The 14209-nt window shown below is 32.7% G+C and overlaps 1 protein-coding gene across 1 annotated transcript; it reads left to right on the forward strand.

Moving 5' to 3' along the window:
- The first annotated feature begins 2661 nt into the window (after positions 1-2661).
- Positions 2662-6766, forward strand: LOC114413003 (translocase of chloroplast 159, chloroplastic-like). Its single transcript, XM_028377147.1, has one exon. It carries the CDS (start codon positions 2787-2789, stop codon positions 6507-6509), a length of 3723 nt encoding a protein of 1240 aa, XP_028232948.1. The 5' UTR covers positions 2662-2786; the 3' UTR covers positions 6510-6766.
- The last annotated feature ends 7443 nt before the right edge of the window (positions 6767-14209 follow it).

A 14209-nucleotide genomic window follows, 5' to 3' on the forward strand; every position in this document is an offset into this window, starting at 1 on the left:
TTTTTTTAGTATTTTTATAAACATAATAATTATTTCGAAAATGCTTCTTGGTACGAAAGAAAATTCGTATTAAAAGTATGAATGGCATGACACACAATTCCCTTTCATATTGACTTTCTTTCAGCAATTAGCCAATATTTCTTATTAAAACTTCAATCGAACTTCAAGTCTTCCAGGCCTTCCCCTCCTCCCTTAGGGTAGTGATAACAACTAAATAATGTAAAGCCCACTTATAATTGCAAGTTTTTTTTTCCTTGTATTTGAAAGGCAGCATTTTTTGCTTATTTTATAAGTGTCCTTCTTATCAAATAATTTTTTTGGTTTAGGGACCTTCTAAAAACTTCATAATCGAATTGTAGAATCTATTTTCAGAAGATATACCAAACATAAAGGACTCTTTTATTTGTGTCATAGCACTTGTGAGAGGGCATTCATGATTAGTAGGAAATCTCGGCTAGAATCAGAAAAAAAAAATGTTATTTTATGTTTCTAATACTATTTTAAATTATTATTTTTTAAATAATTGCATTGCACATCAGAAATTGAAACACACACGGCTACACAATAGCTATTTCGTGCGTTTTGGTCTAGTACATTACTGTTTTTTATATCATAATTTATGCAGCAACCCAATTATAGAAAATGCTTTTTCCACCTTAGTTTTTCCTTTTAACACCCAAAACTTTGTTTGTTATTTCTCATTTTTTATACACCTTTGATGGAAATACAATTTTGGTGTACACTATACATAATGAAAACATGTTTTCATTAAATTAAGGGATGCATTCTCCATATAAATGTTTTCATTAAATTAAGGGATGCATTCTCCATATAAAATGAAAATGCATTTTAGTTATGCACAATACACGACAAAAACACATTTATGTTCTGTAATTAATTTTAGATATAAAATAACTCTTCTTAAAAAAAATGCCTTTTTTTCAGTTCAACAGGGCCAAAGAAGAGAAATTACATTAAAATAAAAGAGGAGTTGACACTCCACTAAGATAAGCTGGGAGCAACAAACTCAAAATAGAAGGAAGTTTTTGATTCGTACTTTTTTTTTATTCATAGACAAAAGGAAGTTGCTCGTACATCATAAAATCATCATGACATCACATGCCAAGTTTGCCAATGCATACCTTTTAATAGTAGTAAAAAATCTAATTAATTATGACATAACTTTCTCTTTTTAATAGAAATCGAATATGATACAAATAATTTTTATTTTCATTGAAATTAAATTAGGTATGATAGAAGTTAACATTTATAATAAATAATTGAATTAACTATGATACAATTTTTTTTAGCAGTAACCAAATTAATTATGATAAAATCATAACTAATTCAATTGATTAAAAATGGTAATTTATGTCATCATTAATTCAAAAGTATTTTATATCATAATTATTTCTATTACTATTAAAAAAATAACTTTTATCATCAGTTATCATTAAAATAATTTGTATCATAAAGTTTACCATTAATGAAAAGAGAATATTCAAACAAAATTGAATGCGAGGGAGTAGAGAGAGTGAAGGTATGAAAATTATGTGTGTATATATATGGATAATAAACAAATATCATAAAAGGCGCAAATTATATATATTTTTGTTTGGAGAAGACCGCAAAATATTTTTATGAGTGACAATATTTTGGTTTAAAATGAAATTATCAAAGAAAAATGTATTATTTTCTATTACAAGATATAGGATAAGGGATAATACATCTGTCATATCATATCCGCGCAAAACAAAAAACCTTTACAACAATTGTAAAATAACTATCCTATCTTTTCGTATATTAGCCACCAAATAAACTCTAAACTCTCTTTGCAACTCATCTCTATATTCTTGATTTTTTTTTATAAAAAAAAGTGAACATATGATTCTTTTTAAGAGGAACATGAGATTATGTATTCAGGTTTCTTAGGAAAAAAAGATTTATGTGATTGATGAGATAATTAAGCCAACAGTTCATATAGAGATAAATAAATAGAAATAAGACTCGGGTGGGGTATAAATGCATTAGTTTTTTTTTTCTTAATGGTCCAATTCAAGAGGGAAAAAAATCCTGATTACTTTAGAGTTGAATAGTAAAATAAATAAAGATTGATTAAAAATTACTATTTTTAAAAGTTTAAACTCGAATAATATTCATACAATTTAATATTAACTTTAATATATTAATCCTTTATTATTTATGTCCAATCATTTTACTATAAGTGTACATACCATAAAAATTAAAATTTTAAATAGTTAAATTTACTTTTAAAAGTATAATATGATGATGATAAATAAATTCTTGAAAAATAAAAAATAAAAAATTAATTTTTAAACGTGTAAAAAATATGATAAATTAATCTTATAATTAAATTTATAAGATTATTTTGTTATCAAATTGTAAAGGTGAAATACTAGTTTGATAATAAGGTGTATTTTTGGAGATTAATTTAATATTAAATTATTAAATTTAGGATGAATATGTAATTAAATTATGTAGAAAGTTAATTTATTATATTTTTATACATTGAAGAATTAAATTTAAATTTTTGATTATTTAGCTAGAATAAAAGTAAAGAAAGAAAAAAAAAAAAGGGTTTGGACGACAAGCGTTGTTGTATGGTAGTAGTAGCAGTGATCCTGAGTGGGGATTCGATAACATTACTGGATGGATGGATGGATAGACATATAAGAATGGCTGAGTCCGTAGCGTAAGAGAGAGAGCTTAAAACCCTTTCGCTGCGCCTCATCCAATCCTAAAACCTTATCTCTAAATTCATTCCAATGGATTCTTCTTCTTCTTCCGACCCTTCTCTTCCCCAAACCTCTGTTCTCCTCTCTGACCAATCGCCCTCTCTCCCTCCCGCTTCCGACTCTGAGAACCACCATGGCTTCGTAAGCGCTGAAGATGGCGCTTTGGAGGCCCAACCCTCCCGCCCCCTTCTCGTCAACTCTTCTGAGCCCGTCCTCGATTCTCCTCCCGACGATGCCCACAGGCCCGTTGCGAAGGTGTCCGGGGACGATGATGAAGACGGTTCCGTTGTTGAGGGCGCGGACGACGTCGTTGAGGTTGCGAACGATGTCGTTTTGGAGGAAGGCGGCGAGAAAGAGGAATCGGGGCAGGCAATGAAGGAGGGGGATTTTAGCGATAGTAACGAGGTCTTTGTGGAGGCTTCTGGCGGTGATGATGATATTAAAGAGATTCAGAGTGGTGTTGTTGCCGTGGAGAATGGAGTCGAACTGAGTGGTACTGATAAAGGGTTTGAGGCTGCTGCTGTTGAATTGAATGAGGAAGAGGCGAAAGAGAAGGAGGTGGAGGAGAAAGTTAACGACGGTGGGACCGACAATTCGGATTCTGTGGTGGATGAGAAGAGTGAGGGTGTTGATGTTGAAAAGGACGATGGTGGTGGTGTAGATGCTGTTGTTGATAGCGTCGAGGTTAATGTGTTGGGGTCTGGGGTTGCTGTTGTTGGGGATGAGCTGGGGGTTGATGAGTCTGAGATTAAAGGGCTAGAAGAGCCGGAGAGTCGTGGGGTGAGTCTGGATAATGGTTTTGAGCCCATTGAGAAGGGTGAGGAGGAGGTTGTTGATAAGCTTGTTGATGGGGGTGATGGTCAATCGGGTGCTGAAGGTGTTGTCGTTGGTGGGGATGATGTGTCTGGTGAGAATGGAGATGATGGAGATGGGTTGAAGAGTGACATTGTTGTTCCTCCCGAGGAAGGTGGTGGAGGTTCGGAGTTTGTTGAGAAAGATGAGGTAAAGATGGAGGGTGATGTTGTTGAGGGAGAAAATGGGAGCCGTGTGGAGGAGGAGGTTGGTCATCATGGTGACAGGGAGATTGATGATTCGGAATTGGATGGGAAAATTGGGAGCCATGTGGAGGAGGTGGAGGAGATTGGTGCCAATGGTGACAGGGAGATTAATGGTTCGGTGTCGGATGAGAAGGGTGATGGAGTGGTGTTTGGAAGCACGGATGCTGCCAATAAGTTCCTGGAGGATTTGGAATTACAGCAATCACGTGCCAGCGGGAGTTCCCGGGATGATGGCCAGATTGTTAGCGATTCGGATGAAGAAGAGGAGACTGATGATGAAGGAGATGGCAAGGAGCTGTTTGATACTGCTACATTGGCGGCTCTTTTGAAAGCGGCGTCTGGTGCGGACCAGGATGGCGGCAGTATCACAATAACCTCTCAAGATGGGTCCAGGCTTTTCTCTGTTGAGCGCCCTGCTGGTTTGGGATCATCGCTCTCCTCAGGTAAACCTGCCATGAGGCAAACTCGTCCGAGTCTTTTTACTCCTTCCATTAGTAGAGCTAGTGCCATTTCTGATAGCAATTTGAGCGAAGAGGAGAAAAAGAAACTGGAGAAATTGCATGAAATTAGGGTCAAATACTTGAGACTGGTTCATAGGCTGGGTTTTACTACCGAAGAATCAATAGCAGCTCAGGTACTGTACCGGATGACACATGTTGCGGGGAGGCAAAGTGGTCAAATGTTTAGCGTAGAGTCTGCAAAGGAGACTGCTTCCCAGCTTGAAGCTGAGGCAAGAGATAATTTTGATTTTTCTGTAAATATTCTGGTTCTTGGGAAAGCAGGTGTGGGCAAGAGTGCTACGATCAATTCAATTTTTGGTGAGACGAAGACCAGCATTAATGCTTGTGGTCCTGCTACTACTGCTGTGACAGAAATTGTTGGGGTGGTTGATGGAGTGAAGATAAGGATTTTTGACACACCAGGCCTCAAGTCCTCTGCATTTGAACAAAATTTCAATACAAAAGTCCTGTCCGCGGTGAAGAAATTGACTAAAAAATCTCCCCCTGATATTGTGCTGTACGTGGATCGCCTGGACCTGCAAACTAGAGATATGAATGATCTGCCAATGTTAAGATCAATTACCAGTGTCCTGGGTTCATCAATATGGCGAAATGTCATAGTCACTCTGACCCATGCTGCCTCTGCTCCTCCAGACGGGCCATCAGGTGCCCCATTGAGTTATGATGTATTTGTTGCTCAAAGATCTCACATAGTTCAACAAACCATTGGACAAGCTGTTGGGGACCTACGTCTTATGAATCCGAGCTTAATGAATCCAGTTTCTCTTGTTGAAAATCATCCTTCTTGTCGGAAAAATAGAGATGGCCAGAAGGTGCTTCCTAATGGTCAAAGTTGGAGGCCTCTCTTGTTGCTCTTATGCTACTCAATGAAGATTCTTTCTGAAGCCAGTAACGTTTCAAAAACTCAAGAATCACCATTTGACCAGCGCAGGCTGTTTGGTTTTCGTCCTCGCTCCCCACCACTTCCATACTTGTTGTCTTGGTTATTGCAGACACGTACCTACCCAAAACTCCCTGCTGATCAGGGTGGGGCTGACAATGGTGATTCTGATATTGAAATGGCTGATTTATCTGATTCTGATCTAGATGAAGATGAGGATGAGTATGACCAGCTCCCACCATTTAAGCCTATGAAGAAATCTCAGGTTGCTAAGCTTACTAAAGAGCAGCAGAAAGCATATTTTGAGGAGTACGATTATCGGGTGAAACTTCTACAGAAAAAGCAATGGAGAGAGGAGTTGAGAAGGATGAGAGAGATGAAGAAAAAAGGTAACACTAAAGAAAATGACTATGGTTACACGGAAGAAGATGATCAAGAGAATGGAAGTCCAGCAGCAGTGCCAGTTCCATTGCCTGATATGGCCCTGCCACCATCCTTTGACAGTGACAATCCAGCCTATAGATACCGTTTCTTAGAGCCAACTTCTCAGCTCCTGACAAGGCCAGTCTTAGACAGCCATGGGTGGGATCATGATTGTGGTTATGATGGTGTAAACATTGAACAGAGTCTAGCCATCATCAATAAATTCCCAGCAGCTGTTACTGTTCAGGTAACAAAGGATAAGAAAGACTTCAGCATGCACTTGGATTCCTCAGTTGCTGCAAAACTTGGAGAGAACGGATCAGCCATGGCAGGCTTTGACATTCAAAACATTGGAAAGCAGCTAGCTTACATTGTTAGAGGAGAGACCAAATTAAAAAATTTCAAAAGAAATAAAACTTCTGCTGGTGTGTCTGTGACATTTTTTGGTGAAAATGTGTCTACTGGGCTGAAAGTTGAGGATCAGATTGCTGTCGGGAAACGCGTGGTATTAGTAGGTAGCACAGGGGTTGTGAAGTCTCAAACTGATTCTGCTTATGGTGCCAATGTTGAAGTGCGGCTTAGAGAGGCAGATTTTCCAATTGGCCAGGACCAGTCTTCACTGAGCCTTTCTCTTGTGAAGTGGAGAGGAGACCTGGCTTTGGGGGCTAATCTTCAGTCCCAATTTTCTGTTGGACGAGGTTATAAGGTGGCTGTTCGCGCTGGATTGAACAACAAGCTCAGTGGACAGATCTCTGTGAGAACAAGTAGCTCAGACCAGCTTCAGATTGCCCTTATTGCTATTCTTCCGATTGCCAAGGCTATCTACAAAAACTTCTGGCCTGGGGCTAGTGAGAATTATTCTATCTACTAGATTGTGTCTTTTTGTTTGCGTTGCCAGCAAGGAAAAGTAGACTACGAGTTTATCATATCATGTTGCTTCTTTTCGTTACTGTCTTATTATAATGAGTTTTTTTTTCTTAGTTTCGTCTAGACTATTGAATTCCTGCTATATTAGTGCTTTTATGTGCCTGAAAATTGTACTGCAATTGAGATGGAACCTACAAGAAATTGATTCATAAATTTTGTTAGCATCTATTTGAATAATGTTGATGTCAGATTATGCTGTTATTGCTGATTTCTTTGCTTTATAACTTCTGTTTATTGGTTATACATTGAAACCTGTTTGCTGAGCAATTCCTGAATATGATAATGTGCCTAGTTTGATTGGCCCAGAATGTGGTTTGCAACTCGATGGTATCTTTATATTTACTATTGGCTAAAAGGCTTTCTTTTGTCTCCCATTTTATTCCTTTCTTTTCCTCTTTGTTTTTTTTCTAATCTCTAGCATGTTGCTGCATTCTTAGATTTCTCTTTATGATAATTAACAATGCTTGTCTATTGACATTTAATTAAGCATGATTTAGCTTTCCAAGTTCTGCAAATGGACTGAAATGCAATGTGAGGTTTTTGATGTCCTTTATGGAAGACAATTTTATTTAAGGTAAGATCATCAATGGATGACAGAGCCTAGCAAAGCCCAACGTATCACATTATGGAGAATATGATCGAATCACATAATGTCAGAATTTCTTAATTAATACAAGGTTTGGAGTTTATTTTGGTACGAGTAAATGTTCCAACAGAAATCACTCTAGATATATAGATTTTATGCTTAATTGAGTTATTGATAGGTAATTTAATGAATGAGAGGCTTTAATCCTATCATTTCAATTGTTCAAATCAAATCTCCATACCTTTATAATTAATTAAATCTAATTTATAATCAATTTTATAATGACGTGTTAGAGATTATGTGAGTTGATATAATGATGTGACATTCAAAAATGGGATTTGAAATTTGTAAAAAATGTTTTATCCTTGCTTGATTAGAAAAAAAAAGGAAAATTTTTCAAAAATTAATTTGGGTTTAACATCTTCATTTCTTTATTTTAATTTAAATATTTTTCTTTCTTTATTATTCATAAGAAGTATTAAAGCCGAAGGAAATGGATAGAGAAATTATTCTTTGCCGTCATTACTAACCATATTCGTCAATTATTTGCTAACCACGAGGGACCTCAAAGTTCAAAAGGGAATTGCTGGCATCTTTTAGTTGCAAGTATCTGATTGTCAAGTGAATCTAGCCAGCAATCATTTAGTATTTGTCTTACTGTTACAAAAAAAAAAACTGCGTGGTTTTTGTTTTCTTATTTAGCAGAGGTTGTTGGATCAAAGAAAACTTCTTAGTCATCGTTGTTATGGGCACACCACTACACGTAACTTAGTGAAATTGTTATTACATCCAATAATTTCACAAATTTCTCATTTTATCCCCTAAGTAAGAATTGAACTTATCACTTTCAGATTATTGACATTACGTCCTAACCAACTAAGTTAATAGACCAATTATGTTATAAAATAAATAATATTATTATATATAACACTAAGCTTTCTAATGTATATTTAATGTACATGTAAATTTAAATAATAAATTTTGTGACAATTAATTTTGATATAACTTATACAAATTATTTAATCTGTATACTTTTTTATAAATAAAATATATTTACTATTAAATAATTTAATATATTAATAAATTAAAAAAACACTTACGAATTACGTGATCTGTAAGTATTTTTTTAGCTCATACGGATTAAATAATTCGTATGAGTTATATCAAAATTAATTATCACAAAATTTATTATTTAAATTTACATGCGCATTAAATACACATTAAAAAGTTTAGTGTTATGTATAACAACATTATTTATTTTATAACATAATTTGTTTATTAGCTCAATTGGTTAAAATGTGATGTTAATAACTTAAAAGTTACAGACCGAGGGATAAGTAATTCGACTCATTCACATCCAGATTATGGATGTTTGAAATCCATATTATGCAAGGAGACATTGCTTTTGCTAATTCGAATTAAAAGGTGATATAAAACCGGTTTGATTCTTATTTGGGTCATTAATTTTAAATTAATTAGTAACACATATTTTTTTAAAAAAAAAACTTTCAAGTTGGGCTTATACGGATCCTAGCAGTGTCCCCTTGTTATTTGCCCTTGTCCACCTATGAATATGATTCTATTCTCATCATTAATAATGCTGCTAAAAGGTTACACGGAAAAACAGTCAAATTATTATAGACTTACACTAAGCCCTCTAATCATAGCCCATAACATTACCTTTCAAAAAATAAAAAAGTCCATAGCATTTAGGATTTAAGTAGAGCTCCTTTAAATTGTGGTATAATATAATGTAGCAAAAGAGGCACATCATATATGGATTAGAACTAATCAATCAATAAAAGCATTTCCCTATCATGGACAAGCAGCACTTTTACAATCAGCCTCAGGCTCGGTCCAAGGATAAAGCAGTTCAAATTCTTATTTTAGACTCATCAAAAAATATATTTTTTATTATTAATATATGTATATCAGCCTTCTTGTATTTTTCTTTTATCATTGTATAACAAAATTTGGAAATTGACGGAGTCAAAGTTTGTAAGAATTACCAAAAGTGAGTACCGATAAAATCATGTTTGGGAATCTTATTCAGAAATACAATAATAATGCTTTTGACTTCAACAACTTCTTAATTATTTGTGACCCAGATTTTGAATTACCAAGAACATGAAAAATTTAGATTTATAACCTTTTGTTCACATATGAATTGATACTGATCGTTGAATGAACCTTACATTACCTACTCATTATTATTCCTATTATTTTGCTGGTACGTTATACCATTCTTCAAATAGCATCAATTTTTTCTGATGATTCACTATTATAAGCGCATTCCAAATTCTGAAGATTATGAATACTTGTCTTGGCGGCTTGACTTGATTCCAGCAATAATTGAGTAGTATACTATAATATATATATATATATATATATATATATATATATATATATATATATATAAAATACATTTCAGTCCAGAGGACTTGCATGATTAATTTTCAATCCTGAGTTTTTCTTTATAAACATTCTAGTTAAATTATGGATGATATTATCAAGCTAGTGTGTGTTAATATTACATTATTCTTCATCCCAAACATTAAGATCCACAAATTTGAAGTAAATGAATTTTTTATTGAGTATAAAAATGTGTCAAGTCAAATTAAATTTTACCCAACCTATACATATATCATATCTCCACGAGGCCTAACCATTTCAGGGAGTTTTCAACATAGCCAACACCCAGAGTAAAACTATTCCAAACAAACATCAAATTCTAGGCGCTCTGTGTTGCACTACCAACACCACTATAAGAGATACACATTTAATATGTCTTCTCAGAAATATGGCCACCAAATTAATCAATTTTAAGATACAAGACTAAGATCAAGTTGACTGAAATTAGAGGGATTCTAAAACGCATTTTACCTAAAAATACAATTGAATAGAATAAAATTCGCTGAAGACCTCTTTTTTTTTATGTGAAAATCAATTGGCTAAGTTAATTTTATTATAATTATTAAAAATGTAAGATACTTATTATATATAACAGTTAAATTATGTAATTATAATATTAATACAATTAACTTGGCCAATAGGATTTCCAAAAATAAAAATGGTTAGTTAAGGAGATAAATTTATTATTTTTTTATTAAATTTTGGGAGATATGTATTTTTAGTCAATTTTATCTACATCCTTATTTCTTAAAATTGATGAATTTGATTCTCACATTTTTAAATAGTTTTTTTTTATGTACATGGTAGCTATGTTATGCGTGACAACCATGTGACTGTCATGTTAATTGTAGCTAGCCAATAAATAATTTTAATGACATTATGAGTGAAAGTTTAATTTCACAATTTTTCAGAAATGGAAGGATCACTTTTATTAATTTTGAAATACAAATAGTAAGATTAAAAATATAAGGACGGCAAGGATCACTTTACTAATTTTGAAATACAAAGAGTAAGATCTGAATTAAAATATAAGGAATTAAAATATATTTATTTTCTAATAATGAATGACTAAATTAATCAACTATTGGAATGAATTTTGTCCATCTCAACATAATATTTTTTATTTTCATTTTTCATCGTTAGAGCTCCTCACATGAGTTTTCTTCTTCTTCTCTCTCTTTTATTATATTCACCTGAGCTTCTTTTATGACCCACCCATGAAAAATGGATAAATAAATCTAAGCAAATACCAAAGTCTTATTTGTGATATTCGTTCAAAAATTAAAAAGAAAAATATTTTTATTGAAAGGTATAAAATTATGTTATTTATAACTTTTTTATACTCTTTTATGGTTTTTATAATAAATATTTTTTATTTTAATTTTGTAATTAATATTCTAAAAATATCTATAAAGGTAAAAGAATGAATCAATTTATGCAGGTTGAATTCCTGATACAAGACAGCCAAGTTGGGAACTTAATTGTTAATCGATATTATGTCGGGTAAATAAACACATCCGAGTATAACTTGCCATTTAAATTCACAGGATTTAATTTGTTAAATACCGCAACTAACCATGACAATAATAAATGATATCTTGTTATAATTAATTGCAGTGACATTACATAAACAACCAATATATAATCGCGGGGCTTCCTTTTATTGTCACAGGATTTTTCAGACTCATAACTGTCGACATACCCTTTCACACTTCTTTCCATCTTTATATTTCCTTCCAATTAAGTATCTCATCATAGGCTTTCCAATCCAAGCTTCTAATATAGGTGCAATGTCACACAAAAAGAGAGTAAAAAACTCTATCCAATTTCTCTGTATATCAACCTTACATGTTTCTTCTCTTGCATGGATCCCTTTGACACCTCAAGAACAAGAGTGAGATTCAGGAAAAGTTTAAAATGAAAGTAAAGACACTCTAGATTAATTGAGAAAGTTGGTGGGAGGGGTCTTGTAAAGAAAATAGATCATTACTCATCACCCAAAAGTCTAGGACACTCTTTTGGTGCATGTCAAGAAATAGATCATCACCCATCGTCCACCAAGGAACAAAAAACCCTTAGGTCCCCCCCTTGGGACTTGAAGGGGATCTCTACCTTAATTTATATTTGTTTTTCTGTTAAGAAATTAATGTATTATACTATATATGAAAAGGAGATTTCAGTGGACCCAACCCCCACTCTGTCCTAAAACTCCTCCTCTTCCAAGAAGTTATAGGCGCAAATTGATTTATCCAGAAGGATGCAATCATGCAAAGCCATGCATCTATTCAATTACAAATTATTACATAAGATAATTTTATTGATTTTTATAATAATTATTCTTAAAATTATATTTATTACTACAATTTTTTATTTACAGTGTAACTTTTTTTTTTAACTTTTGTCCTGTTATTCTCTTTGGATATGAAACATATAAACTTTTATTGTGGTCCAGATTCAAGAAATCTTCCAACCCCATACAATGCTCTAACATTTCATTCTGGCCAAGGCATTCCTCACTCAATCACGTACGTAACGTGGGAGTTGGCACCGAACGAATTTTCAAACAAAGATGCTGCTAGTATTTCGTACGAATTTGCTAATACCAAAATGTCACAAATAGGTACTTTAACCAATCATGATGTGTATAAATCACACGTATAGATGAGTTAAAATGAAAAAAAAAGAAATTACCCGTCAAATTGTATGAATTCAATTTGTACTCTTTAATTTGTCTAGTTTGTTTTCGTATTCTTTATCATTTTCCAATTTCAAATCCTCGTAAATGGGCCAAGTTAAAAGGTATTCATTGCAATGTTCAAGTGATTAAAAGGAAGACTAAAAGCAAAATGTAAATCTAATTCTTAAAATTAGTCTTACTAATCAATATGGTTTTTGACATTACAAAAAACTGTACTACTATTTATTTTAATACATGTTGTTGTTGTGGCAGATGTACGTGCAATTACGTTATTCCCTTAACCGCGAGATGCTGTTTTAGGTCAAAGTTTGCGAACCTGGAACCTTTACACCCTACACCACACTCTGCAACAACCAGCACACAAAACGCTTGGCCATATCTTCCTGTCTGCTAACTCCCTTCACGCCTAACGTACCATGTCTACATCCCCATCTCTCTCTCATCTATGCACATGCATTATACTACATGCATCACATGCCCCCCACTCATGCATGCATCACAACCCATCAACATTGAATTTCAAACCATTTGTCATGAAATGAAATAGTGTTATCCAACGGATTAACCCTATACCCAAATTGTTTCCACCATCTGTTTTTTTTTTATTTCTTTTAAATTCACATTTTGAATTAATACTTGCCACCTAACGTTTTGAAATAATGAATTAGTGAATATTGTACCAAGCATTCCTTTAATTGATCCACAGACAAAATGTACTTCCACCAATATCTTTGTCTTGCTCAAAGAGGAGATAGATTATTAATTAAGCATTTTTTAGCCAAAAGGCTTCCTCATTATAGATGTGTGATATACTATTTTCCCCCTCTAATTCTATTTTAATTTTATTACAAAAGTAATACAGACTAAATAGTAATAAACAATCATCAAGAGGGAGGAAAACCCCTATCATCTTTAAATATAATTTGAAAACCATAATTTAACTTAATAAAATTGATTTATTAGGTAAACAATCTAATTCAGTTAACTAAATACAATACGTGAATAAGTATTTTTATTTTTACAAATAAAAAAATGATTTCTAATTTATCAGAAATTATTAGTATCTCAATATCTTATTATTACTTTTTACAAAAACATCTTAGTAAATTTTTGGCTATTATATTTACAAGACTCCTTCTATATTGTCTATTACATTAATTGTTTTATTTCTAGGTCAGGTTTTACTTTTGGAAGTAGTTCTTGACATATTCTAGGAAAGGTTCTAGTTTCTTTTCACTTTGGTGTATTAATTTAAGAAGTGTTGTTGGTTGCTTTACTGATTTTATAATGATAATATATAAGGATTAAAATATTGTTTGTATACGAATGGAGTTGGGTTCGGGGGAAGTAGTTATTCTCTTAGTGAATTAATGTTTAAATACTTGATGGGGGGAGTATTCATGTATAGTATTCAATCTTGTTTTCAACATGATTATCTTTGAAGTAAGAGACCTTGGGAAAACCAAAAACTATACTATTTGTATTTTCAATGTAGTAGTATGTTTGCTTGAAGAAAAAATATTATGGATAAATTACACATCCTCTCTTGAGATTTGAAAATATTACATATGTCTTCACTCCTTTTAAAAAATCTACATATATTTCTTATGAGATTTTTAAAAAATTACATATGTCCCCTAAAATTTAAAGAACTTATATATATATTCCTTTTGTTTTAAAAACCTACATAAATTTTCAAAATATTGTTTAAGCATTTGACAACAACAAATCATGTGTATTGACAATGTTGATTAAAAGAAGGTTAAAATATGTTTATTGTCTTTATAAATATGAAAATGTTCAAAATATGTAATTATAATTTTTTTGTCTATTTTTCATCATTTAAAAAAAATTAGATTTGTTATTTTTTTTTCTAGAGCTAAGTTCGGGTATATTTGATCCTATGTGTATGTTGTTATTGAAAATGTTAGATTTTTTACTTTTCTAC

The sequence above is a fragment of the Glycine soja genome, chromosome 5 (assembly GCF_004193775.1).
Source record: "Glycine soja cultivar W05 chromosome 5, ASM419377v2, whole genome shotgun sequence".
Classification (NCBI taxonomy): domain Eukaryota; kingdom Viridiplantae; phylum Streptophyta; class Magnoliopsida; order Fabales; family Fabaceae; genus Glycine; species Glycine soja.

Bases quoted from the DNA above. Each gene is read 5' to 3' on its own strand.
- LOC114413003 (XM_028377147.1), top strand. From the start codon at position 2,787: ATGGATTCTTCTTCTTCTTCCGACCCTTCTCTTCCCCAAACCTCTGTT.